The sequence below is a fragment of the Eucyclogobius newberryi genome, unplaced genomic scaffold (assembly GCF_026437365.1).
Source record: "Eucyclogobius newberryi isolate DKJ021-1_F unplaced genomic scaffold, fEucNew1.0.hap1 SCAF_7, whole genome shotgun sequence".
NCBI lineage: Eukaryota > Metazoa > Chordata > Actinopteri > Gobiiformes > Gobiidae > Eucyclogobius > Eucyclogobius newberryi.
This window is the reverse complement of record NW_027316389.1, coordinates 9641621-9669435: the sequence shown is the minus strand read 5'-3', so window position 1 is coordinate 9669435 and position 27815 is coordinate 9641621. Positions and strand designations below refer to the sequence as shown.

Sequence of the window (27815 nt, the reverse complement as noted above, 5' to 3'; positions counted from 1 at the left end):
ATGCATTTTTGTATAGGTACTAAACAAAAAAAAAATCAAAGAGAAAGGCCACCGTCTTGAGGAAATGCAAAAGAAACCCTTGATCTGCAAAATGTCCCAGTAAATTGTCACGTCAATGATTATTTGTAGTCCATCCTTTGTAACAAAACAACACATTTGTTACAAAGGGTGTTGAATTGACTTCCACAGCAAAACTGTACGGTCATTCCTGAGAAAGTAGACAGTAGACATATTTCACACATTACCATATTTGCACACTCTTCCACACCCTGGGTAAAAACATTCCCATATTTTAGAAACACTTAAAAAAGAAAGGCATTCTTGGAAAAAACAGTGCATTGCTGAGTATAAATCCACAGAACCTGGTTTCATTTGCCTACAATACGTCTCATCTACATCATATTATAGCTGCTCAGGTCCTTTTGGTCATAGACAATACGACCACTGAAGTAGATCGCTAAAGCACCAAATATGGCAGCGCAGGCCATGTAGGCTGTTACAGACTGTGCGAACTGAACAATCATGCCCATGAAAAGGGTAAGAATAACCTGAGAGATTAGAAAAGCGCTGTCTAAAATGGCAAAGTCCAGTCCCACACCTCTCTTCTCAAAGTCAGCCTCAGTGTCGTCCTGCTGTTCAGAGCTACTGAGCGCGTGCGCCGAGTCGTTCGTACTGGCAGTACTGGGGAAGAACTCGTGCGTGTCCTGGCCAAGCAGGACCCCCTTTTGATGGTGCAGACTACTCTCCACTTCGACACAGGTCAAATAGGATTCCCTGTTGATTGTAATACATTTTGTTTGCATTTTTTTTGCTGTCCTTTTTGGCATATAGATCTAAAAAAAACACACAAACACATGCATCCATGATTTTGGTTCAAATCATTTAACGCTACAAGATTAATTTGAATACAAACCTCCTTTTCTTTATGGTAGTGACAGGTGAGTGTGTAAGGCAGGGTCTGAAGCGTGGCATAAGCAAAGCCAGTGAGCGCCGCCATTGCAGTAACCAGGACCACACTTTTAGACACGGAGATGACTAATGCGGACAGCGTGAAGCTCACCATACTGCTCACATAGACTCTGCGAGAGCCAAACCGCTGGACCAATCGACTCATGATCAGGGAGAAGACCGTTGAGGTAGCACACTGCATGAAAAGGCCCAGACTGCCCATGCGGATGCCTAAACAGAATAACATTCAATCGTTTTAATGAGTTGGTGATTAGGAGAGGAGTGGTATTTGAATCGAAGTCCCTCTAAACTGGAACAAAAGTCTAGTTTGAGTCATTTTAAAACATCTGAGGGTTTCACTTTACCATGTTCTTTTTGTGGATGCTAACAGTATAAAGCAGCACAGCAAATACAGCATATGGCTGGCCGACCAAACTTGAATGAACATGTTTCTTCAAGGCCGATTTCTTGACATTAATTCTTTGTGAGTGTGACATTCCTTGTGGTCCATTGAGTGAAGCGAGGGGAAGACAGAAGGGAAAGTATGAAGCAAACCAGAGCAGGGATAAAAATACAAAAGAATGTGAATGAATGGGAGAAAATGTAAAGGGCGCAAGAGCATTTGTGAAGTTATCAATACAAAACAAAAAAAGCTCCCAGAGTTTGTTAAAAAAAAAAAGTAAAATGTTATGCAGTACATCTTTTGTTCTACATTTAATACAGGAAAAAGTAGTACAAGTCCTTTTGCAATTTAATTTTTTGACTCCTGAAAATGCTTCACTTCACTGCTCATCTTGAGTGTGTGGACAAATTGGAATGACATTCTCCCATTTCACAATGCTAGGATTAATTGTTAATTCTGGTCTTACGTCCTTCAAAATGCAAAACAGGAACAAAAAATGCAGGCATAAAAACAGCTCCCACTGTTATCCTACTGAAAAAGAGTAAAATTGTGTGCATCCAGCCCAAATGCTATTCCTAGGTCAGGGGTCACAACCCTTTTTAGGACCAAGGGCTACTTTATGAACATAGATTTGGTCGAGGGCAACCAGTTCATTTGGCCTAAATGTCATGTATACCCAAATGACATGACTATAAAACTATGAGTAGCCAAACCAGTGAGTTATAAGAATATATATTAGGAAATTAGATAACTTTGTATTAAATCTAGCACTATCTCATTCAATGAGAACATTTATGTAATTGTCAAAATACAAGCAAAGGTGCAAAGCAAATATAAGAAAAAATAGTCTTAATTAAAAGTTTAGGATTAAAATTTTTCTCCCGTGGCTCTGGATCCACGCAGGCAACAGAGAGGCCCAAAGGCCTCCAGGTTGGTGACGCCTGGCCTATATATATTATATATATACATACACATCAAATCCACCAGTTTTTGGTTGTACAATTAGGAGGGATAAACCCAAATGTGCTTATGCCGTGCAAAATTTTGTGAATATGTAAATAATTTCCGGAATTAAGATATTCCTTTATTGTCCCACATGGGGAAATTTCATTGGTGCAACGCAGGTAGATACAGAGGTAGATACAGAAGAACAGATCACTTATAAGAAGTCTGAAAAACACTTTCTGTAGAAGATCTCCTATAAATAAATAAAAACTCCCATAGACAAATAAATAAATAAATACATAAATACCATTGCATGTGATCACGACAGCAATTGCATATGAATATGTGTCACGACAGCACATAGGTTGCACATGAATTGCACATGAATTCCAACAGCAATTGCACATATGACAGAATTGCACATCAGTATTAGGTTAGGTCAGTATTGCGAGTGTTCAGTACTAACAGTTTTTGTTATAAAGTCTGACAGCAGCAGGAAGGAAAGACCTACGGAACCTTTCCTTCGCACATCGAGGGTGGATCAGTCTCTCACTGAAGCTGCTCTCCAGAGCGGAGAGAGTGTCCTGCAGGGGGTGACACTCATGGTCCAGCATAGATGTGAATCTAGCCAGGACCCTTCTGTCCCCCACCTCCTGCACCGAGTCCAGAGCACAGCCCAGGACGGAGCTGGACTTCTTGATGACTCTGTCCAGCTTCCTCCTCTCCCTCTCTGTGATGCCGCTGCTCCAGCAGGCCACACCGTACAGGAGGGCTGATGCCACCACAGAGTCGTAGAAGGTCTTCAGGAGTGGCCCTGTCACTCCAAAAGACCTGAGTCTCCTCAGGACGTAGAGCCGACTCTGGCTCTTCCTGTACAGTGCGTCTGTGTTATGAGTCCAGTCCAGTTTGTGGTTCAGATGAACACCCAGGTACTTGTATGAGTCCACTCTCTCAATGTCCCGTCCCTGGATGTTCACTGGTGAGGGGGCAGTGGGGTGGCGTCTGCGGAAATCCACCACCATCTCCTTGGTCTTCCCCGCGTTGATGAGGAGGTGGTTCCGCTGACACCAGTCCACAAAGTCCTGCGCCAGTCCTCTGTACTCCGCGTCATCGTCGTCCGTGATGAGTCCGATGATGGCAGAGTCGTCAGAGAACTTCTGCAGGACACAGCTGTCCGTGTCATGTCTGAAGTCTGCAGTGTAAAGGGTGAAGAGAAAGGGCGCGAGGACAGTGCCCTGGGGCGCCCCCACACTGCAGGTCCGAGTGTCAGACACACAGTTCCGGGCTCTCACAAACTGGGGTCGGTCTGTGAGGTAGTCCAGGATCCACTCTGCCAGGTCATACTCCACACCAGCCGTCTCCAGCTTGTGCCTCAGGAGCAGCGGCTGGATGGTGTTGAAGGCGCTGGAAAGATCGAAGAACAGAATCCTCACAGAGCTGCCAGGCTTTTCCAGGTGAGAGAGAGAGCGGTGCAGCAGGGAGATGACGGCGTCCTCCACTCCGATGCCAGACCGATATGCAAACTGCAGCGGGTCCATGGCTGAGCTCACGGTGGAGCGGAGGTGGTCCAGGACTAGCCGCTCCAGTGTCTTCATCAGGTGGGACGTGAGAGCCACTGGCCTGAAGCTGTTGAGGTCTTTGGGGCGCGGTGTCTTAGGCACAGGTACCAGACAGGAGGTCTTCCAGACCTGTGGTACCACCCTCAGCTTCAGGCTCATGTTGAAGACATGCTCCATAACTCCACACAGTTCATCTGCGCAGGACTTAAGGAGCCTGGGGCTGATGCCATCAGGTCCTGCTGCCTTCCTCACTTTAATCCTCTTCAGCTCACTCCTCACCTGTGCTGCTGTGACAGTCAGTGGTTGGCAGGGGGACTGTGTGCTGGGGGGATGGGTGAGTCCAGGCGAAGTGGGGAGCCGATGGTCCGGGGCAGATAAGCGAAGAGGAACAGATGCAGGGCATTGTCCAGCTGTGGAAGAGGGAGCATGCAGCTGTGCAGGGGGAGGGGCGGGTGACCGATCAAACCTCAAGAAGTGAGCATTTAAATCATTCACCCACTGTAGATCCCCCTCTGTCTGGACAGGGGGGATTTTGAAGCCCGAGATGGTTTTCAGGCTCCTCCACACTCCCTGAATGTTCTTTTGCTGCAGCTGCTCCTCCATCCTCCTCTTGTAGCCGGCCTCAGCCTGCCTGATCTTCCTCCTCAGCTCCTTCTGCACAGTCCTCAGCTCCTCCTTGTTCCCTGACCTGAAGGCTCTCTTCTTCTCCTTCAGCAGAGCCTTCAGTTCACGGTTAATCCATGGCTTGTTGTTTGGAAAACACCGCACCGTCCGGGAGGGAACAATGTTCTCAAGTCCGTGATGCACTCTGTGATGGTGTTGATGTCCTCCCCATGTGGGTCATAAAGCTCAGTCCAGACAGTGGTGCTGAAGCAGTCCCTCAGAGCCTCCTCGCTCTCAGCAGACCACATCCTCACCTCACGGGACACCACAGGCTGCCTGCGCACGATGGGTTCATACACAGGCCTCAGATGTACAAGGTTGTGGTCCGAGCTGCCCAGGGGAGGGAGGGGGGGAAGAAGAATAAGCCTCCTTGGTGTTGGCAAAAAACAAGTCCAATGTTCTATTCTCTCTGGTGGGGCAGGTAACATACTGGGTGTATGTTGGTAGAACAGAAGAGGGAGAAGCGTGGTTAAAGTCACCAGAGATGAGGAAGAGAGCCTGTGGATGCTGTGTTTGCAGCCTACAAGTGCAGGAGAGCAGTGCTTCACAAGCATTTTCAGCATTGGCAGACGGGGCCACATAGACTGCGATCAAAATCACATGTGAGAACTCCCGGGGCAGATAGTATGGCCTCATGCCAATAGCCAATAGTTCAATATCCTTGTTACATAGCTGCTCCCTCACTGTGCAGTGTTCGGGTTTGGACCAGCTCGTGTTCACATACACCGCCAGACCGCCTCCTCTTTTCTTCAAACATTCTCTCGTTCTGTCCGCCCGCAGCAGATGAAAATTGTCCAAACCTACAATAGAGTCTGGCATTTCTGCTGTTAACCAGGTCTCTGTGAAAATCAAGACGCTGCTGTCCCTATAAATCCTCTGGGACCGCATGAGGCTCGCTATTTCCGTCATTTTATTTTGAAGGGACCTCACGTTACCCATGACTATGGCGGGAACCGACTTCCTGTTTGTCCCTCTCTTCTCTCGGAGTTTACGTCCAGCCCGTCTGCCTCGTTGCGTTTTCCTTAGGATGTCTGACGGGATAACGTGACGATCTCCGGGTAAGACGACTGTTCTCCGCAGTTTCATGAGTTCCTCCTTTGTGTAAACACGGTACGGCGCCGGCCGGGGGGCGGGGCCGGAGCCGGGGGGCGGGGCCGGAGCCGGGGGACTCAGAGCCAAGACACATCGCAACGACACGACGAAAACACTCAATCCAGCCGAAAAAAGTCAAAACAAGTTAATTTAAAGCGATTCCAGTGCGTGTCCCGATCGTTCGTGAAGTTCCTCTTTCATATAAACGTGTATATAAACGTGTACCGACGACACGCCGTACTTTAGCGCGGCCGGAGGGCGCGGGGGGGGGCTGGTGGGCTCGCTCGGCGCTAGCTCACGTCACAACAACACAAAGAAAACGCAACGAAAAACGCTCAAATCCAGCCGAAAAAAGTCAAAAACAGTTGAATTAAAAAACTATTCCAGCGCGTGTCCCTATCGTACAGTAAAATAGAAAAAATATACTAATTATATTTACAAAATATAGGAGATAAAGCACAATAACTGTGAGAAAGAAGAGAGAGCGTTTACACCGGGCTGCCAGCTGTACCAGCGCCTTATGACGCATAAGGCGCTGGTAAGCATTTACCAACTCAAATGCTTGATAGAGATGAATCATTTATTTAGATTTTAGCTTCCACCAAATGTTTTAGCTTGCATTAAGAGAAAAGGAATTTGATTAAATGAAACTGACCTTCATCATATCTTTGTCTCGAGGCACTTCCTGGAGCTGCATAGGGTACTCCACCATACAGCCCTTCTCCAATAAAATCTGTGTAGAAGAGCACAAAAGACATGACAGCCATCCAGCTGCAGAGCTGAGCCACACAAAGCTGCTTCATAACATGGGGAACATGGCAGTAACTTCTGTAGATTGACCAGCACGTCCTCAGTAGGCACAACAAAGGTCCAGACTTCGAGATCCTTAGCTTAAAAAAGTAGCAGCAAAAACGTGGGAAGCCACAACGGCCAGACTCCATTGCAGCTCTTGAGTCCAATAGAGAACTGGAGACAGTCAGAGTGTTGCTGGCACAAGAGGGTTCCTCAGACACCTTCATAGTAATTATCAGACTGGACACGAAGATAAGTATGAGTAGAAAAAAAAGGCAGTCCGCCTGGCCTCCAAGGTAAACAGAGAGAACGCTGCCACTCCAATCCAGAGTAGGAAGCATGTAACCCACACAGCCACCCAGGCTGACCATAAAGGAGAACATGGCAAAGGCTTGTCCACACTCCTCTTCTTCTCGATAAAGGTCTGACAGCAGAGCCTCCAGCGGAGTGAAACACACATGTCCACAGAAGTCCAGGAGTCCTACGCCAAGAATCATGAAGCCCAACTGTAAACACATCATGACGCCATGATTACATTTTTTAGCATTTTATTGCCAATATACAAAACAGATCTCTAAATGATGAACTACCTGGAGTCTTTGTCCACCCCAAAAAAGGTGTGAAGCAAGTATGTCTGCATTAGGAATGATAAAAAGTGCTATAAGGACACCCAGGGACAGCAGCCAAATGAAAGGCCTCCGTCTGCCGTAACGACTGTTACACTTGTCACTGGCTGAGCCCACAAAGGGAGAGAAAAAGAGGCTAAGCACCGGGCCAATACCTGTGAACACAGAAAAGAGTGGAATAAGCAAAGAAAGATGGAACAAAAATATGCATTCAAAGTTTAGATTTGATGTGGATGATTATGGCATTTGAGTAATTAGTTAATTGAAAGTCAAGGAGCATTATATAGGTCTAACATGAGTGTGGCATAGTGGAGCATCAGCTCTGACCGAGCCACAGGCCAGTGTAGAGTGATAAATAATCATGGTGCTGCAATAGGAATAGCAAACAAAAGGTTCTTTTCTTGAGATTAGACATTTAGCATCAGGAGTAAATTAGAGGATGTAGGAAACAACTCAGAGGTGAAGCTGACAAAGGGCTTAAGATAGCATAGACAGCCATGTAAAAACAGATTCTGCTGCTTAGGGAAATTAAATTTTATTCTCCCAAGACATTCTTCATTCAAATAACGTTCATGCACTCCATTATAAAACAGGGCGAAGGCCATTTTTAGATCACTGTGCAAGCATTTTGCTGAACTTCACAAAGAAATAATTATTCTTTATATCAACTGTTAAAGAAATGAATAGTAGATTGTACTTTTAGTCATTTTACTTGAATCACTTTATGTAATTGAATTGAGAATTTTGGTTTGGTAGAACGGGATATGCCATCTGTAAAGTCACAAGACAAGGTCTCAAAGAGATGCTTTGAGTGAGAACCATGTGAAAGCCAGTTAGTCTGACAGTACAATGCAACTATTCACAGCTACCACAATTAAACCCAGTTAAATATAGCCCGTATACTGCAGGTGATGCCTCTTCATGATGAGTGCGCCCCTCATGCCTCTGGTCTCAACAACCTCTGAATGTAATGGACAGTATGAACAGGATTTCCCATTTCACATTCATCACCTTTCGATGATTTATTACTAAGGTGATGTGTGAGCCTTAAAGTAAGTCTGATTGTGATTCTGATAAGGATACACGTTTTCCAATATGTTGTATGTAAAATAATACACAATCAATGAAGATCCACACTTTTAGCATATTGGTACAAATGTGCTTTAGTCCAGTAAGTTTAATTAACTACAAACCAATACAAAATACAGAAGCATATAGAATTTATCAGTAAAAAGTGTGAGAAAAATATACATGTTTTTGGGTCATAAAATGTAATCTCTACTGAGCCATCTCCTGCTGCCTTTCAAGTAGCCACTAATTACTCGAACTAGAAACAACGGGTTATTAGACTACTCATTAGTGGGTAACAGCCTCAGTTATGTGACGGCAGGCTGAATGGGAGACGGTACATGCCCCGGGGCTTATTGTCACCCTTACACAACAGCAACAATGGAGACGAGCGTAAACAACTATGAATAAAGTAAGATTTAAAAAGCAGCATTCCTATCCATCCATCTTCTTCCACTTATCCGGGGCGGGGTCGCGGGGGCAGCAGTCTAAGCAGGGACTCCTACACTTCCCCCTCCCCAGACACTTCCTCCAGCTCCTCCGGGGGGATCCGGAGGCGTTCCCAGGCCAGCTGAGAGACATAGTCCCTCCAGCGTGTCCTGGGTCTTACCGGGGCCTCTTCTCGGTGGGACATGCCCGAAACACCTCCCGAGGGAGGCGCCCAGGAGGCATCTGGAACAGATGCCCGAGCCACCTCAGCTGGCTCCTCTCAACGTGGAGGAGCAGCGGCTCTACTCAGAGCTACCCCCGTGTGACTGAGCTCCTCACCCCATCTCTCAGGGAGCGCCCAGCCACTCGGCGCAGGAAACTCATTTCGACCGCTTGTATCCGTGATCTTGTCCTTTCGGTCATTACCTAAAGCTCATGACCATAGGTGAGGGCAGGAACGTAGATTGACCGGTAAATTGGGAGCTTTGCCTTTCGACTCGGCTCCTCCTTCACCACAACGGTCCGATGCAGCGACTGCATCACTGCAGCCGCTGCACCGATCCGCCTGTCGATCTCACGCTCCATCCTTCCCTCACTCGTGAACAAGACCCCGAGATACTTGAACTCCTCCACTTGGGGCAAGGACACCCCACCCACCTGAAGAGGGCAAACCACCTTCTTCCGGTCGAGAACCATGGCCTCGGATTTGGAGGTGCTGATTCTCATCCCAGCCGCTTCACACTCGGCTGCAAACCGTCCCAGTGCATGTTGCAGGTCCGGGTTTGATGGAGCCATCAGGACAACATTGTCTGCAAACAGCAGAGATGAGATCCTGTGGTCCCCAAACCGGACACCCTCCGACCCCTGACTGCGCCTAGAAATTCTGTCCATAAAAACTATGAACAGAACCGGTGACAAAGGGCAGCCCTGGCGGAGTCCAACATGCACTGGGAACAGGTCTGACTTACTGCCGGCAATGCGAACACAGCTCCTGCTCCGGTCATACAGGGACCGGACAGCCCTGAGCAAAGGTACTCCCGGAGCACCCCCCAAAGGACACCCCGAGGGACACGGTCAAACGCCTTCTCCAGATGGACTTGTTGGACAAACTCCCATGAACCCTCGAGCACCCGATGGAGAGTATAGAGCTGGTCCAGTGTTCCACGACCAGGACGAAAACCACTCTGCTCTTCCTGAATCCGAGGATCAGGAATCAGGAGGAGCAGAGCAACGTTCCCACTTCACTTAATTGAATGAATGATTTTTATGAAATTACACCTAAGTACTTATTTGAGGTCAGTCTGTAGAACTGGCTCACAGCAAATGTGCTGAACAACAGGTTTAACTTATAAACATGTGATGTAAACCAAACTTAATTGCTATATAAACAGTTACCCAGCCCCAGGGGTTCACATGGGCTTACCTAGCACCATAGTCATGTAGCGCTCTTCCACGCCTGCCTCCAGAAGCAGTGGGGGCACATATGTGGTCGCAGCTGCCACACAGATCTCTAGGCCACATGTCAGGGAGTTCAGCAAGACGAGATGCCACTGAGACCTCCATTCAGGCATATTTACAGGGGCGCCTTTCCTGCACACTTGAATGACTACTACTGGACACAGAGGGGGCCAGGCGGGTGACTGGGGCATGCAGACAGTACCCCGGAGGGATGAGAGGGCTGTCTAGAGACAGCGGCAACAACACAGTGTCTCGAAGGACCGGGTGGAGTCATTCTCTTCTCAGCATTCTAGAAGAAAAAAGAAAAGAAGGAAAAATTAAATATTAACTAAACAATATTCAACACTATTTAATACATAATCAGACTTTTGGGGCTTTTCTCAATGTCTGGGTTAGGAAAAGCTCCACCAGGAAATTGTTGTACTAATGAAAAGACAATAAACTAGACCAAACCTTAAATTTTGAGTTTAGGCCTTGAATAAAAAGAAAAGTCAGATGTCCTTGGAAACGTCTTTGAGAAATAAAAAAGAAGACGGAATATGGCAAGAGACCTGTAGATATGAGGTTTCTCCTGTCACAGAAGCGCTGAACGTTTCATCTAGCCTTGCCTAACTATTATTAAGGCATTTGAGTTATGTACCGTCTCCTTTTGTCTTCACAAATATTCAAATCTACAGTATGTGGTTGACCAAGGTTGCTGCCATTACCTCAAGGCATCATTACATCATTTACAGGGATAAGTGTGTGACTGTGTGAGACAAACATAAAGAACAGTATGTACACCATCCCTCAGAAGTCTTGATTGAATTTAATTGCTACCCTGTAGGAGAAAGAAACGAGCACAAAGCAATTTAATTTAATGAGGAAGAGTCCAACAATGACAACCACTGCAACAAGGTGCTAAATTTACATTCGGTGGCTGTCCATCTGTTCTTCCTGGTGACCAAATTAATCTCCAACACATGTGAAGCCCCTTTTTAAAACCCGACTAATAAAAGGTTTATTGACAGAGAGACCACGAGAGACATATATACAGTCACTGAGATCATGCAGACGATGTGTAGCCTGATCACCAAATACAAGGCCACTCGTCCAATCCCCAGCCTCACACTCTGAAAGACACCCATCAGGGGACCAGCAAGTGCCACCACTGCAAAACCTCCAGCCCCCTATTACGAGTTTACCCTCTGAAACCTTTAGGTCACATTAGGCTTGTGAGTCATGACTGCACATGATGTCCTTACGTTTTTCAATCTGGTGTGTGAAAGTTTTCGATGGAAGCCCAGGTGCCATCTTCTTGTCAACTAAACATAAAAGTAGAAAGGCTTCATGGAGAGCAGCCTCACTTTATTTGTCCACCCCGGTAGATTACAAGCTATTCTATATAAAATTGTGTTTTAAGAGTAGACTGGAAAAGGAGCTGAAGTTGTGACATTGGTTGGAATGCAGCTAAAATGATGATAGCTTGGCCCATGTAGTGTTAAAGATTGATGAGGACAACATTATGTGACAGGCAGACACAAGGACACCTCTATTAAAGTGGGCAATATGCAAAAAACAAAAAACAGTTCCCAGTTTCAATTCAAGCATCCTTCTGGTTTATACTGTCTTTAAGCGGTAACTACGATTCGCTGAAGTTCGCACTTCACTAAGATTTGTTAACTCCACCTGTCCCGTACTCAAGCGTGACAGACTGAACAGTATCAAGTTAAGAGTGAGCAGGAAGAATTGTCTTTGTTTGCGCATGAAGCAGCATTTAACAGAAAAGCGATATCACTAAATTAAAAGATTTTTCTTGTCATATCTTTAAGCACAACTTGTGGCTTGCCCATGTATTACAATCCAGTCATACGTACGCATAGCCATTGAGAAAAAACAACACTGTACATGAGCTTAATCACTTTCTTTTGTGCATTTACAAGAAAAAATAAAAACAGGGAGAATGAGCAGGAGGTGCATCTCTTCTACTGCTCTGATACAAGACCTGAGGTGCATGGTGGCCAGTATGTGAGACTGAGGTCTGAGGCCTGAGCCACAATTTGAGCCTGATCAGTCCAGGAGCTGTGAGATGTGCAGAAATCGGCAAGAGCATAGCAATAAGCAAAAAATATGTCAACAATAATCGCATGGGATAATCAGGGGGGCAGCACATCACAGTCAATGCACTGTAGTAAAGTCCTTCCTTTTGGTTGTGAAATCATATTTTGGCGATTTAGAGCTCCAATCACTGTTTAGGTTAAAGCATTTCAAAATAAAGGCTCCCTTACAAGAGTTCGACATTTGCTCCACATAGTTAGTTCCCCTGTGTTTCAGGACGTCAGTAAAGTTGCACGTGTCACTTAAAGCACAATAGTGTTTGGTGTATTACCCCAGCTCGCCTAAAAGCCCAACTCCAATTAACCCCGCCCACCCTCACCCCAGTATGTTTGAGCCCACATTGGTCGCAGTGATCTTTGTAACTATACTCTCCCACCACCATTTTCCCCAATAATGCAGCAAATTAGAATAATTCATTAGGGCTAATCAATTTTGGAAGGTGAAAAGCGTAATTAGTTGACTCCCAGAGGACCAAATGTGCTTGTGTCTTAAGAGTTTGGGGGAATAACCGCCAGTTCAGTTCCCTCTATCACAGGATTAGCGTCAGCAGGAGTCGGTAAGAACTACCCCCCTCTACACACAAATGAAAATATGCAGCTATGGATCAGGCAGTTGACTTATCATGCTGGTCCATGCAACTAGTCCCACAATGGAGAGGAAAGTAGAGCCTGTTGTGAGTCAGTGTGAAAGAGAACGTGTCACCTTAAAGACTTGCTTTCCACTGAAACCCCATTGAGCGTAGGTGAAAAGACCATAAGAAGGAATGAAGACACTAATGAGTTTCCATTAGTGCTTCAGAGTGGAGTAGAGAGTCCAAAACAAAGTCGACATTTAAACTAGTAACCAAATGTAAGATTCAGCTTTGACAAACAAACATTAAACTAGACAAAAGTAACCCATTTCTTCTGGTGTTTACTAAACATGCTCTCAGGGCCAGATCGGGGAGTTTTGAATTGATAAAGTGCAACATTTAATAATAAGCAACACAGAATAACACTTTCTCTTTTTTGCTGGTTCAAGTAGTGAGCAGGCAACCACTTCCTCCATATTTTAGATTTGAGATGTATTTATTTAAAAGGGGCCGTGCATATTAATGAACATACGATGTAAATATGACAGAATGACCCTATTGGCTACTTTACATCTGTAGTCCTTGGCAGGTCAGGACAGAAACAACATATAACACATTCACAGCACACAATTCAATACAAATGACAACATTAGAGTTGAACAACAGCATCAATGATTAAAGACCTGCTTCCTCTTGAGCCAACATTTGAGGTTTGTCTTAAAAGTGCTTAACTTGACTGTCTCTGAGAGCGGCTGGGATGCTGTTCCAAGTCTCTGTGCCTTTGACTGACAGCAATGGTTGACTGAAGGCTGTGAGTCTCAAAGGAACTGCACAATCACCTCGAGTAGAAGAAGATCTGAAATTAATTAACTCAATTCAAGGGTGGAGAAAGACCATGTCAACTGTTATAATTAGATTTTTTTTTTTGAAATGTCAAAACATTTATATTTCTGAAGTATTAGGCAATGATGATATGAGTAAGGTTTTTGATATAATATTTTTAAGGTTCTTTGTATAGTGATTTAATTTTAGGGCAGCATGGTTTGTCATTTGCCAATTTGTAATGCAATATTGAATGTGTAAAAAAAAAAAGGAAATTTTAGCAGCATTTTCTGGCAATAATGATCTACGGTAATTTGTTTAAAATAACTCATATTAAAATTGATGTTATTATTTTTTAAAAAGTATTTTACACAAGACAAAGTGGAGTCCAAAGTCACACCAAAAACTGTCTTTTTAGAGTTTAAGACATGACTTTCTGAGCCACTCTTCAATACAATTTATAGAGAAACAATATTAGCCTCAATTATATAAGAATTACAGCCCCAAGGGAAAAGTCTTTTTACCGGTATATGGAATACATTCTATTGAAGATAGAGATGCACCGATTGCAAAATTCTTGGCCGATACCGATTTCCGTTTTTTAAGAGGGAACCGGAAATAATTATATATATATATATATATCCATCCATCCATCCATCCATCTTCTGCCGCTTTATCCGGGGCCGGGTCGCGGGGGCAGCAGTCTGAGCAGGGACTCCCAGACTTCCTTCTCCCCAGACACTTCCTCTAACTCCTCCGGGGGGATCCCGAGGCGTTCCCAGGCCAGCCGAGAGACATAGTCTCTCCAGCGTGTCCTGGGTCTTCCCCGGGGCCTCTTCCCGGTGGGACATGCCTGAAACACCTCCCGAGGGAGGCGCCCAGGAGGCATCCGGAACAGATGCCCGAGCCACCTCAGCTGGCTCCTCTCGACGTGGAGGAGCAGCGGCTCTACTCCGAGCTCCCCCCGTGTGGCCGAGCTCCTCACCTTATCTCTAAGGGAGCGCCCAGCCACCCGGCGGAGGAAACTCATTTCGACCGCTTGTATCCGCGATCTTGTTCTTTCGGTCACTACCCAAAGCTCATGACCATAGGTGAGGGTAGGAACGTAGACCGACCGGTAAATAGAGAGCTTTGCCTTTCGGCTCAGCTCCCTCTTTACCACAACGGTCCGATGCAGCGACTGCATCACTGCAGCCGCTGCACCGATCCGCCTGTCGATCTCACGCTCCATCCTTCCCTCACTCGTGAACAAGACCCCGAGATACTTGAACTCCTCCACTTGGGGCAAGGACACCCCACCCACCTGGAGAGGGCAAGCCACCTTTTTCCGGTCGAGAACCATGGCCTCGGATTTGGAGGTGCTGATTCTCATCCCAGCCGCTTCACACTCGGCTGCAAACCGTCCCAGTGCATGTTGCAGGTCCGGGTTTGATGGAGCCATCAGGACAACATCGTCTGCAAACAGCAGAGATGAGATCCTGTGGTCCCCAAACCGGACACCCTCCGACCCCTGACTGCGCCTAGAAATTCTGTCCATAAAAATTATGAACAGAACCGGTGACACAGGGCAGCCCTGGCGGAGTCCAACATGCACTGGGAACAGGTCTGACTTACTGCCGGCAATGCGAACACAGCTCCTGCTCCGGTCATACAGGGACCGGACAGCCCTGAGCAAAGGGCCCCGGACCCCGTACTCCCGGAGCACCCCCCAAAGGACACCCCGAGGGACACGGTCAAAAGCCTTCTCCAGATCCACAAAGCACATGTGGACTGGTTGGGCAAACTCCCATGAACCCTCGAGCACCCGATGGAGGGTATAGAGCTGGTCCAGTGTTCCACGACCGGGACGAAAACCACTCTGCTCCTCCTGAATCCGAGGTTCGACTATCGGTCGGATTCTCCTCTCCAGTACCTTGGAATAGACCTTACCCGGGAGGCTGAGGAGTGTGATCCCTCTGTAGTTGGAACACACCCTCCGGTCCCCCTTCTTGAACAGAGGGACCACCACCCCGGTCTGCCAGTCCAGAGGCACGGTCCCCGAACGCCACGCGATGTTGCAGAGACGTGTCAACCAAGACAGTCCTACAACATCCAGATACTTTAGGTACTCAGGGCGGATCTCATCCACCCCCGGAGCCCTGCCACCGAGGAGTTTGCGGACAACCTCAGTGACTTCAGCTTGGGTGATGGATGAGCCAGCCTCCGAGTCCCCGGTCTCTACTTCCTCTTCAGAAGACGTGACTGAGGGATTAAGGAGATCCTCAAAGTATTCCTTCCACCGTCCGACGACATCCCCAGTCGAGGTCAGCAGGCCTCCACCCGCACCGTAAACGGTGTTTGTGAGACACTGCTTCCCCTTTCTGAGGCGCCGGACGGTTTGCCAGAATTTCTTTGGTGCCGACCGATAGTCCTCCTCCATGGCCTCCCCGAACTCCTCCCAGGCCCGGGTTTTTGCCTCTGCGACAGCGCGAGCCGCGGCTCGCTTGGCCTGCCGATACCCGTCGATGACCTCCGGAGACCTACAAGCCAGAGTGGCCTGATAGGCCTCCTTCTTTAGTCTGACGGCATCCCTTACTTCCGGTGTCCACCACCGGGTTCGGGGGTTGCCGCCACGACAGGCACCGGAGACCTTGCGACCACAGCTCCGAGCAGCCGCATCAACAATGGAGGCGGAGAACATGGTCCACGCGGACTCAATGTCCCCAGCCTCCCCCGGGACATGGGAGAAGCTCTCCCGGAGGTGCGAGTTGAATACCCTACTGACAGAGGGCTCCACTAGACGTTCCCAACAGACCCTCACAATGCGCTTGGGTCTGCCAAGTCTGTCCGGCTTCCTCCTCCGCCAGCGGATCCAACTCACCACCAGGTGGTGATCGGTTGACAACTCTGCCCCTCTCTTCACCCGAGTGTCCAAGACACGCGGCCGGAGGTCTGATGACACGACAACTAAGTCGATCATTGACCTCCGGCCTAGGGTGTCCTGGTGCCACGTGCACTGATGGACACCCTTGTGCTTGAACATGGTGTTCGTTATGGACAATCCGTGGCTAGCACAGAAGTCCAATAACTGAACACCGCTCGGGTTCAGATCGGGGAAGCCGTTCTTCCCGATCACCCCTCTCCAGGTGTCACTGTCATTGCCCACGTGGGCGTTGAAGTCCCCCAGTAGAACAACGGAGTCCCCGGTCGGTGCACTGTCCAGTACCCCTCCCAAGGACTCCAAGAAGGCCGGGTACTCTGCACTGCTGTTCGGCCCGTAGGCCGCCACAACAGTGAGAGACCTGTCCCCCACCCGAAGGCGGAGGGACGCGACCCTCTCGTTCACCGGGGTAAACTCCAACACGTGGCGGCTGAGCTGAGGGGCTATCAGCAAGCCCACACCAGCCCGCCGCCTCTCCCCGCGGGCAACACCAGAGAAGTGGAGCGTCCAGCCCCTCTCGAGGAGATGGGTTCCAGAGCCCAAACTGTGCGTGGAGGTGAGGCCGACTATATCTAGTCGGTATCGCTCAACCTCCCGCACAAGCTCGGGCTCTTTCCCCCCCAGCGAGGTGACATTCCATGTCCCCAGAGTTAGTCTCTGTGTCTGGAGATCTGGTCGCCGAGGCCCCTGCCGTCGACTGCCGCCCAGATCTCTCTGCACCGGCCCCTTATGGATCCTCCTGCGGGTGGTGGGCCCACGGGAGGGCGGCCCCACGTCGCTCTTTCGGGCTGTGCCCGGCCGGGCCCCGTGGGGTAAGACCCGGCCACCAGGCGCTCGCCATGGAGCACCCATCCCAGGCCTGGCTCCAGGATGGGGCCCCGGTGACGCCGATCCGGGCGACGTGAACTGCCTTGATTGTGTCGTCGTCATAAGAGGCTTCTGAACCGATCTTTGTCTGACCCGTCACCTAGGACCTGTTTGCCTTGGGAGACCCTACCAGGGGCATGAAGCCCCCGACAACATAGCTCCCGGGATCATTCGGGCACTCAAACCCCTCCACCACGTTAAGGTGTCGGTTCAAGGAGGATATATATAATATATATATATATATATATATATATATATATATATAGACTTTGAATGTAAACTGGACGCTTTGGCCGCCGGAGTCTGAATGAGTCTTGATAGTTTTTAGCTGTTTTGCTCTGGGCGCGTTGAGCTGCTACGCACCGCGCATGCGTAACGGAAATTACGACAGTGACCGGCCGGTCACCGATTGGACATAAAACCGGCTTTTTTAATTGGCGGCCGATTGATCTCTAATTGAAGACTATAAAACAAATTACTCACCATCCATTGAAGTAAGTTTTAATATCAGAGATGCATTGCTAAATTCCTATCCATTTAAAATGCGACCCTCAATCTTTATCCAATCATCAGAGTCTGTTCAGTGCTAGGCATATCTACACACTGTGTGGACCACCTGCTTTGACTGAAGAGTGGGACTCTCCCTCTGGGAGGGAACCTCCTCTCTACTATTCCGCCTTCTCTCAGCCCCCTTTCTTCTTCTGTCCTTCTAACTCTCCTGAAACCTGGAAGGTGGGAATTAGGGAAAATCCCAAAGCACTTTAGGAATCCAGTGAGTGGACCATTGAACTCTTCAAAAGCTATTCTTTTCCCCTGTTTTTTATATTTGTATTACTGTACCTCAAGCATACCTGGTGCCCGGTTACACAAAAACACTCACTTGTGCCATTTAATGGCCTCCCTGCAGGGAATTAGGAGACAAGATGACATTTATAAAATCTTAAACACCCACTTGGACACCACTCTTTTAAGGTTCACCATTAACTCCAACTCCACCATGTGTTATGTTCAGCTGCTTATAGGCAAGGATTTACCTTCACTACCTTCATTCTCACAGCACAATCTTACTTAAACATTACAGAGCAGTCTGCAAAGCGCTTTAACCCTGTTACAGGTTCACTAGCTCAGATGCACTAAGCCTATTTGAGTCAACAGGCGCGGACTACGCTTTCCTCGAGCGCACACTCACCATCAAATCCTAAGCTGCTGTCATGTCTGTAGGCAAGCTTAGGATATCCAACTGGCAACAATGCAACAGGGTTGCAGTTGTAGTATGACTTTACTAATGTTAATTTCTGGAAATCTTGAAATTAAAAAGTGTGAGATGTAAAGGAGATTATCTCATTGACAAACACACTACTGTAATGTCCATGGGCACACCTTGATTAGATATATGATTAACCAGGAATGGAAGTCCCAGTTGCACCTGTTTGCATTTAGAGGGAACAATATTGACTGCAGCCAAATGCTCACAACTAGACACACCACTGAATGTTAGCATGTTCCTATTGTTCAAATATTATGCATGTTCTTCTGCAAACTGGCAGGGAGGCAGAGACTGTAATTGCACAGCGACGGTCATTTTCCACAAACGCTATGGCCAAACCCTACATTACCGTAATAAGCTACAACATAATCGAGGAAGTCAAAACTGTGTCAGAAATAGAGTTGGAGGGCCAGTGCACTTGAAGAAGTCACAGGGACTCAATAAAGCCTAAATACCATCCAAAAGGACAGCACAGAGGTGGAAATGACCAATCACACATTTGTGCCTCCACCCTTACCTGACCAGCCAGTCCCTCCCGCATCCTGTTCAAGTAGTCTGTCATAACGTGTTTGCTGGTCAGGCAACCTCCACCCCAAATTAATCTTTAAACAAATATGTGACGTAGACGCTCCTTCACACAAAGCTAGGAGTCTGCAATTGGACATCCTTCTCCTTGATTTACTTTATTACATATGTGATCCATAACACATCCATACCGTCCCACTTTTTCTTTTTGTTTTTACAATCTCCCAGTTTTTACTTTCAGTCCCATCTGTTGCTCACCCACACCATCACAGAAGTGTCGCAGCTGTCACAGTATCACAAAGACAGAAAATGTAATTATGAGATATTTTATCAAATTCATAATTTGACAAATTATATTACTGTAGAGCATTTCAAATTCTTGATAGATATTTTAGAGGGGGAAAAGTCAATTCAACTTACTATTTCATTCGTAAGTGTGCAACATGAGTACAAATATAAAATAATAATAATAGCAGATACCTGTATATGTAATATTTAAGTTCTCTAGGCCAAATGGAAGTGAGTTTACCACACAGTCTGACGCCCTTTCAAAAACACATGGTCAGTTAAGTTTTGTGTTGTTTTTATCCAGACTGGCTGATGGCTGTCCAGGTCTACCACCATTTTGAAGCCGATATGCAGGACTGAGGTTGAATATATTCATTCAAATTGTACGATATGAAACCTCCACAAACTCTGGCCGTCTAGTGCACTACTGAGTAAACCAAATATTGGCCAAGTGCATGTCTAGTGTTTGTTGGGTTTTGCTTTTGTAATCTCACACATCTAATCCTGCACACACAGACCAAGCATCCTGTTCAGGCCGTGAAATGTAATGATTGCGTCTCATTTTATAAGCACAGATGCTTTCTGGACAATGATCAAAACATCTGAGCAAAACTTTATTCGACACCTTAATTCACCAACCTCATTAAGAGCAAAGTAACAGCCTGAAATAACATGTTATCAGACCTAATCTTAATCTTTGCTACCATGTAACCACAGATTTGTTTGTTTTTTTAATGAAATGAATATTGTCATATTTTAATAACAAATAGAAATGGCCTTGAATATTAATTTCCTGTACATAAACCATGCAGACCATTTATCATTGCCAACTAATAGTCAAATGTCTTCCTCCAAAGTCTTAACTCTACTTCAAACATGCTTTCAGAGCCAGAAGACAGGATGTAGACCTTAAGATTAAAAAGAGCCACGCTGATCATGGACGATAAGAAATGACTGGATCTAAATTCAAATTTGATTAACTGCCAAGATATTTTAAAATAAGGTGTGAACCAAACATGTAAAATATAGACACCTCTGATTGTTAGCAATTAGCATTAAGAGCAACATTTATAAAACCAACCAACATAATTACAAATTGTACATTTTCCACCAAAAATCTGACAGAGCAGACAACCTTTTGGAGCGTAAGAGGCAGCAGGGCTTCCAGCTGTTAGCAGGAGGCACTGGAAGCACAAGGTCACGAACCTTCAGCTGCATGGCTCTGGCACTTAATACAGTAGTTTATAGGGGTCTGACAGACTGGGGGGAAAGACAGACTCCAGCAGATCCAGCTCCTATTTCCAGCTGTTGTCAGAGGCAGCAGCCATTAGACACCACGACTAGCGCCCAAGTCAAATGTTACACAAACCAGATGGTCCAGATGGAAAAGGGCAACATCCTCATTTGGCCTCTCGAAACTGGTTCTAGAGAAAACACAAATCTCCCACACACACCACATTTAGAACATTTAAACATCCACCCTTTAATCACGGAAAGGAATTTCACCCTTTTGAATCGCGTCCACCCATTTGAAGACAGAACCACATAAACAACACTGTGACACAATAGAAATGTGTGTGCGTCCGTGTGCGTGTGTCCACAAATTTGATCGTAGATGTGCTTTATACACACAATTGAGAAGCCGACGTTTAAAAAAAAAAAATCTGTGCTACAATGAGGAGTCGCAATTATTATTTAAAAGAAAAATCTAACTTAAACATTTGCTTGAATATAAGTCATAGTTTTTAATAGTAATATACTGTCTGCATTGATGAGACTGTGATAAGCCACAATGTTGCAAAGACAATATTGCACAACCAACAGTCATAGTATGTGGATTAAAGTACCATTCATACTCACACCCATAACGGACGCAATCATCTTGTAATAGCTCAAAAGGCTTGACAATGACAGAACGGCAATTAAAATGTCCAGTACCAGACTTTCCACATATTTGCTTTGTTTTCAAAAAGGACGTTAAGAATAAAATAATTAGCTGAACACAAACCCATATTTCATATACAGCATAGTAAAAATATCCTCTTGAAGGTTCTGTCTGGGACACTTCTAACGAAACATTGGTCCGCCAGACACAAAACGACATGACAGCACACATATCGACGCAAATCAGCAGCTCTATTCATGCACAGAGCAGCTCGTATATCAAAGAGTGAATAGCACCCCATTCCACTTGTTACACGAAAGAACGGTATGGCGTGTTTCATAATGTGCCGCTCCACTCATAACACAACTTCAAACATGGTTGAATCCAGTGCAAGTTAGGGTTATCAAGAGGAATCAGTCTCACTTACTGTGGCACTTAACGTCTTCCAAAGTTGGATTAATAATTTAACACGCACATGCCGGATCAAGGTTTCCATTTTTTTGTAGATTCACGTTTTATATGGCCTTTAAGAGGTTACTAATAATGCTTCTTCTGAAAGCCCAACTTCATTTGGTTATATGCTTATATCCTCCTTTTACTCAGAGCGTGACGGAAGCTGACCAATAGGAGTGGAGGAAATTGTATGTGTTTGAGTTAGAGCAGCAGAAAAGCACATGCATGCACCAAAATACCATATCGTCATAGGGATCAGATTGCACTTTTATCACCGTAGTACCCATGCCTTGAAATGTAAAGAACTGCACTATTTCATGATTCAGTTATGGCTTGGTAAACATGTTGGTGAGGCAGACGCGTGACAGTTAGGTTTCACACTTATAACAGCACGGATGAAGTTGAATTTCTCCTTTTGCATGTAACATCACTTGTGTGCGGGAAAGAGTGTGAATATGCATTGCAAACATCTGGCCTTTTGCTTATCACCATGGGAAATTATCTGAGGACACGATGCATTATCCCTGCTCAGGGGCCTGTACTCGCCTGGTCTGATGGGGAATTACAGAACAGAAATGGGCTCATTTGCAGTCTGTTCCCTCCCTTCACAGAGCGCTGGACCTGCGGCTGTTTTGTCTTCAATGCCATGCAGTCTCTTCCACACACAAAGCATGTGGGAAGACCTAAGTCAAGTTTGTAAATTCAATTAGACAAGGGGAGCGAAAGAGTGAGAGAGGGAAAGCAGTGAAGACCGACTGTAGTTTATCTTGGGTCCAAGAGAAAGAGTTGGTCTGAGAGCAATTTAGGTTGACAAAACAGCTGGAATTACCAAAAGTGCCGGTACACACCTGCTTTATACTTTTAATTTGTTTGAAATGTTAGATTTACAAGGGGCCTGGATTAGATTTACAAGTGCATTTTCAATTCACTTTCATATTCCAGTTTCACACTAATAAAATCAAAAAATATTACTTGGGTTTTTGGCATTCAGTTGTTTAGTCAATTAATTGGTTGGTATTTTGGTCAAACAAAATGTGCAGTAGTAGTAGTAGTAGTAATTATATTTTCATGGGAAAGTGAGTGAGTTTGCTGAAGATTAAGGGAGTGAATCATGAGTTTAATCTGCCTTTTATATATGCACCATTTAGTTATTAATACATTAACAGGGTCCCGACTCCCACTTTGTAAACCACTGCTTTAGTTGACCAATTGAACAGCAGGGCACGCATTTAGTCAACCAAGAATTTGTTTAGTTGACTACAGCCCTAAAGAAATATGATTGCTCCAACATAACACATAACTGTTATCAATTATCAATAGCACATTACAATAAAAGTGGAAGAAGAAAGGCAGATTCAACACTCTTAGTCACTGACCAAGCCTACTTTTATAAAAAGGTGTAATGGAGTAAGTCCATTCCACTAATTATGTAACAGAGCGTTTAAGTTCAAAGTAATGCTGGAAAAACACAGAGCAGCAATTTAGGACTAAAATCAGGAGCAGTTTGCAAGGCGAGCCACAAAGAACTGAAATAGTGCCAAAGCAGCACCCACACACACGGAACAGCCGGACTGAGTTGAAGATATGGAAAAATCCATGTTTGTAATAAAAGCAGATCCAGGGTTGAGTGCTCGCTCCTTTTATTACTATTACTTATTTGGTTTCTCTCTCTCTCTCTCTCTCTCTCCCGATTAGCTTCCAAGATGACGAGATCAGACATTGTCAAAGTTGTATGTCTGAGGTGATATTGGCCATCACTTTAAGTCATCAAATTCACAAGTGTCAAAACTCATCATCAGTTCAAACTGTTCATCTGAAAACGGGAAACAGTGTAGTGAGAAAGTGTAGTTATTTGTTTCACCCCAAGCCCATGAGAGCCCCCCCCCCCTCTTTCTCTCCTGCCCAGCTGGTGGCAGTGCACCATTACAGAGATGCTGTGTGGACTTTGACCCCAAGACCTAAAGGGCTTGGTTACCCTCAGCATTTCAAGAACCATGGTCACTTAATATTCAGACCTCCCTCGTGCTATGAGTGAGTTATGGCAGTCTAATGATGCACATTCCGCGACACTTGCAGGACTCCCCAACCCAACTGTTGAAGCAGGTGGGACATTGCTTGGATTAGTATTTCTCAAGAGGATATTGTTGCTGTATTATAGCAATTGTATTAAATAGACTATATGCTACTTTTTCCAATGTTAAAATGAAAAGGCAACATAAAAACAAGGCATGGCAGACAAATGAACAAAGTTTCCATAAACAGGAGTTCAGGAGTTCACTAAACAGAGGCAGCCTGTGTAATAAGCATAAAAATGCTCAAACCCCAGGGTAACACATCCAGCTAAGTACAGGAAGCTTCTCTTACTTTCCTACAGAATGGAAAATAAAACATTACCTATGGCACACAGAAAGTTAAAACTAACAACAGGGGCAAAACAGCACCATAATCTCACTTAATGTACAACGAGACATGCGTCATATGTGAGAACTACAAAAGAGTGCTTTTCTAAAGTGATTGTCTCCAGGCTGATGCTCTGTGTGAGAGTACAGAGCACATACCTGTGATTGTTCATGGTTACACATGACACCAGAGCAACGTGGTGCTTTGAACAGGACATGAGGTGAAAGAAGAAGAAAGCCCTGCAGCAAAAACCCTTTTAGACCCTTCTCAAACGGAGGAGGAGGCTAATCACATATTCCAACCAGAACCGGTCTTCAAAAAAACACATGAAGGAGTGAAATGCAGCCTGGCTCCAGGTACATGTAAAAAAGAGAAGAGGACTCGGCGAGCAGGAGATAACCAGCCTATGACTGATTAAAAGTGCAAAGCTTTTAGTTTGCATAAGTAGCTCGACACTTGACGGTGGGTGATTATCCACTGCATGACTTAAGGGTGCATAAGACTGTCAGAAAGCAGCTAGAAAAACCAGCTTGATGGGCCACACTGCGGAAAAAAAAACATACATTTCTATCTCTATGGAACACATGAGTTCTGGGAAAAGAACGCAAAACACTCCAGAGGCGACGCGTAGAAATGTGAGAATGTGGTCATGCTGGAATAAACGTGTTCCGTCTGTTCATATGACGACAAGAGGAGGTCAAAGTTAGCTTGCCTACGGAAGAGTTCATTTTCCTGAGGAGAATGAATAACACACTTGACTTGAGTGGGCCATAGAGAGCGACAGGGGTCTGGAAGAAATGGCAGGGTCCGAGTCACAGAGACAATAAACGTTCCCCTGTCAATGGCTGAAGCTGTTTAACCTTTTGATCTGTCTCTCACTTGCAAAGACGATCTACCAGTGACACAAGCAAAACACACTCTTTCACGTGCAGACAAAGGAATGGTTTTCTTGACACGATTTATTTTTTGGCATGGTCAGAAAACACAACACTTGAGCAATGATGCGTTTCAAGTCAACAGGGAAGTAAAATATTCCTGAATGAAGTCTGATTCATAGTTAAGAATGACATGTCGACATGAACATTGAGATAATATAGAGGACTAACAGGAAGCACTGAATGGAGTGAAAGCGTCAGAGCTCAATGCTTCCTCCTCGGGGCCCCATCTGCGGCGATGGTCGGTGCGATACAGAGGAAAGGTTATATCTGAAGTAGTTTATAAGATGACAAGAGTCGCTTAACCAACAATGTTCCCAAACAACAGCAACAACGTTCCCAAACAACAGCAACAATGTTCCCAAACAACAGCAACAATGTTCCCAAACAACAGCAACAACGTTCCCAAACAACAGCAACAACGTTCCCAAACAACAGCAACAACGTTCCCAAACAACAGCAACAATGTTCCCAAACAACAGCAACAACGTTCCCAAACAACAGCAACAACGTTCCCAAACAACAGCAACAACGTTCCCAAACAACAGCAACAACGTTCCCAAACAACAGCAACAACGTTCCCAAACAACAGCAACAATGTTCCCAAACAACAGCAACAACGTTCCCAAACAACAGCAACAATGTTCCCAAACAACAGCAACAATGTTCCCAAACAACAGCAACAATGTTCCCAAACAACAGCAACAATGTTCCCAAACAACAGCAACAATGTTCCCAAACAACAGCAACAACGTTCCCAAACAACAGCAACAACGTTCCCAAACAACAGCAACAACGTTCCCAAACAACAGCAACAATGTTCCCAAACAACAGCAACAATGTTCCCAAACAACAGCAACAACGTTCCCAAACAACAGCAACAATGTTCCCAAACAACAGCAACAATGTTCCCAAACAACAGCAACAACGTTCCCAAACAACAGCAACAATGTTCCCAAACAACAGCAACAATGTTCCCAAACAACAGCAACAACGTTCCCAAACAACAGCAACAACGTTCCCAAACAACAGCAACAACGTTCCCAAACAACAGCAACAACGTTCCCAAACAACAGCAACAATGTTCCCAAACAACAGCAACAACGTTCCCAAACAACAGCAACAACGTTCCCAAACAACAGCAACAATGTTCCCAAACAACAGCAACAATGTTCCCAAACAACAGCAACAATGTTCCCAAACAACAGCAACAACGTTCCCAAACAACAGCAACAACGTTCCCAAACAACAGCAACAACGTTCCCAAACAACAGCAACAATGTTCCCAAACAACAGCAACAATGTTCCCAAACAACAGCAACAATGTTCCCAAACAACAGCAACAACGTCCCCAAACAACAGCAACAACAAGAAAAATAACAACAACATCCCCAAACAACAACAAGAAAAATAACAACAACAACAACAATAACCCAAGAGCGATGAAATACTTAAAGTTACTTTACTGGGAAACAAACCAATGTACTGCACAAGTGACAAAGACATGAGAGTTTGGCATTACTTTGCTTTCCTACAAAGAAATACAAAATAAAACGTCCGTGCCAAAGCAGCCAGCCTGGCACTTGGCACAACACCGCGGTGCAGCAGTTGAGTCGACAGAGACGGGGAAAAGGCTGCGGCACAGACAGCGACGCAGCAAAATGAAAGAAGAACTTACCAAAAACACAGACAGAGAGACAGAGAGACAGACAGACAGAGAGACAGACAGAGAGACAGACAGAGAGACAGACAGAGAGACAGACAGAGAGACAGAGAAAGCGAGAGAGAGAGAGACACGCTTTCGGACGCAGACAGACGCGTTCAGATCCGTTCAAACACAAGCTCACAAACACGCACACGTTTAGTGCCCACAGAGCCGGTCCCGGAGGAGAAATGCGCACTTCAGGGCTGCGTTTTGGGGGCCGCCGGTGCGTGCCATTTTCACGCGATCATCCACAGCAACAACTCTCTTCTCTTCTTGGAACTTCCAATGAATCGCGCAAGTTTGTCCGTGCGCAATGACTGACAAAAGGCTCTGTACTTTTGGGAAAAACCCCGGAATGAAAGGCGTTGAGAGCTCCCGGACTTTACCTTGAGTTGGATGCAGGGGAAAAAGAAATCCGTGCACTGTCTTTCTCTGTCTCAAGTGAACCAACGGCGACAACTGGAGTGAAGCTAGAGTGTGTGGAGGCGACACTTCCGCTTTTTCCGCTGATATCCCGTAAATGCAAATAAAAGTGCGCGGAATAAAAGTGCACACGTAACCGCTTGTTGCCATGCAGATCGATATTTAGTTAACTTACTTCACATCTAATGCTGGTTATTTCGTTTGGAGTTTTGTTCGACTCAAAACCCTGTGGGGAGAATTGTTTTGGTGTCAAGTTACAGAGAGCTTTTATCTTGAAATGTCAATCATGATTACGATTTCTTTTAATGACTATAATAGAAAAGGCTTAACAGTTAAACTCCAATTTAATTAAGTCTGTATTAATTATACATATTGAATTCTTACTGAGCGTGTTGCCGCATAAAGTACCGATCAAAGTTGGCTTTTTTCTTGTGCAGTCTGTTATTTATATTTCCTGGAAAACTTCAGTTGTGAAGGCCAATTCCATTAAAATAAATTACTGATGACTAGTTGCGCTCAATAGGGTATGTTCAGATGTAAAATCAAGCTGAGGATTGAAGTCGGCTACTAGAAGACAATTTATGGACATGATGCAGGGGTCATGTTTCTGAGCTTGTCCCCTTCTTATGTGCTGGCCAACTAAGTCACTCTTCAAAACAAGACTGTAGCAGGTG

General features: G+C 45.6%; 3 protein-coding genes across 4 annotated transcripts in view; 1 reads left to right on the top strand and 2 right to left on the bottom strand.

The window, feature by feature from the left end:
* The window catches only part of steep1 (STING1 ER exit protein 1), a 189763-nt gene that overhangs the window by 94128 nt on the left and 67820 nt on the right, over nucleotides 1-27815 (top strand). The window lies entirely within an intron of this gene.
* Nucleotides 1-27815, bottom strand: part of ferry3 (FERRY endosomal RAB5 effector complex subunit 3) — a 452554-nt gene that overhangs the window by 416868 nt on the left and 7871 nt on the right. The window lies entirely within an intron of this gene.
* LOC140348987 (solute carrier family 45 member 3) lies at nucleotides 39-27188 on the bottom strand. Of its 2 annotated transcripts, none has more exons than XM_072435171.1 (6): nucleotides 27105-27188; nucleotides 9949-10272; nucleotides 6993-7183; nucleotides 6266-6908; nucleotides 914-1179; nucleotides 39-833 (listed from the first exon to the last, which is right to left on the bottom strand). In XM_072435171.1, exons 2-6 carry the CDS (start codon nucleotides 10172-10174, stop codon nucleotides 393-395), a joined length of 1767 nt encoding a protein of 588 aa, XP_072291272.1. In that variant the 5' UTR covers nucleotides 10175-10272; nucleotides 27105-27188; the 3' UTR covers nucleotides 39-392. The 2 variants fall into 2 exon arrangements, with proteins under 2 accessions (XP_072291272.1, XP_072291271.1); XM_072435170.1 differs by lacking the exon at nucleotides 27105-27188 and adding an exon at nucleotides 10437-10533.

What these genes read in the sequence shown, in the direction of transcription:
- LOC140348987 (XM_072435171.1), bottom strand. Translation starts at nt 10,174, where the DNA reads ATGCCCCAGTCACCCGCCTGGCCCCCTCTGTGTCCAGTAGTAGTCATT. An exon ending in CTACATGACTATGGTGCTAG is followed by an intron (nt 7,184 to 9,948) that starts GTAAGCCCATGT and finishes CTGTGTTCACAG; the next exon opens with GTATTGGCCCGGTGCTTAGC. An exon ending in GAGACAAAGATATGATGAAG is followed by an intron (nt 1,180 to 6,265) that starts GTCAGTTTCATT and finishes TATTCTGTTTAG; the next exon opens with GCATCCGCATGGGCAGTCTG.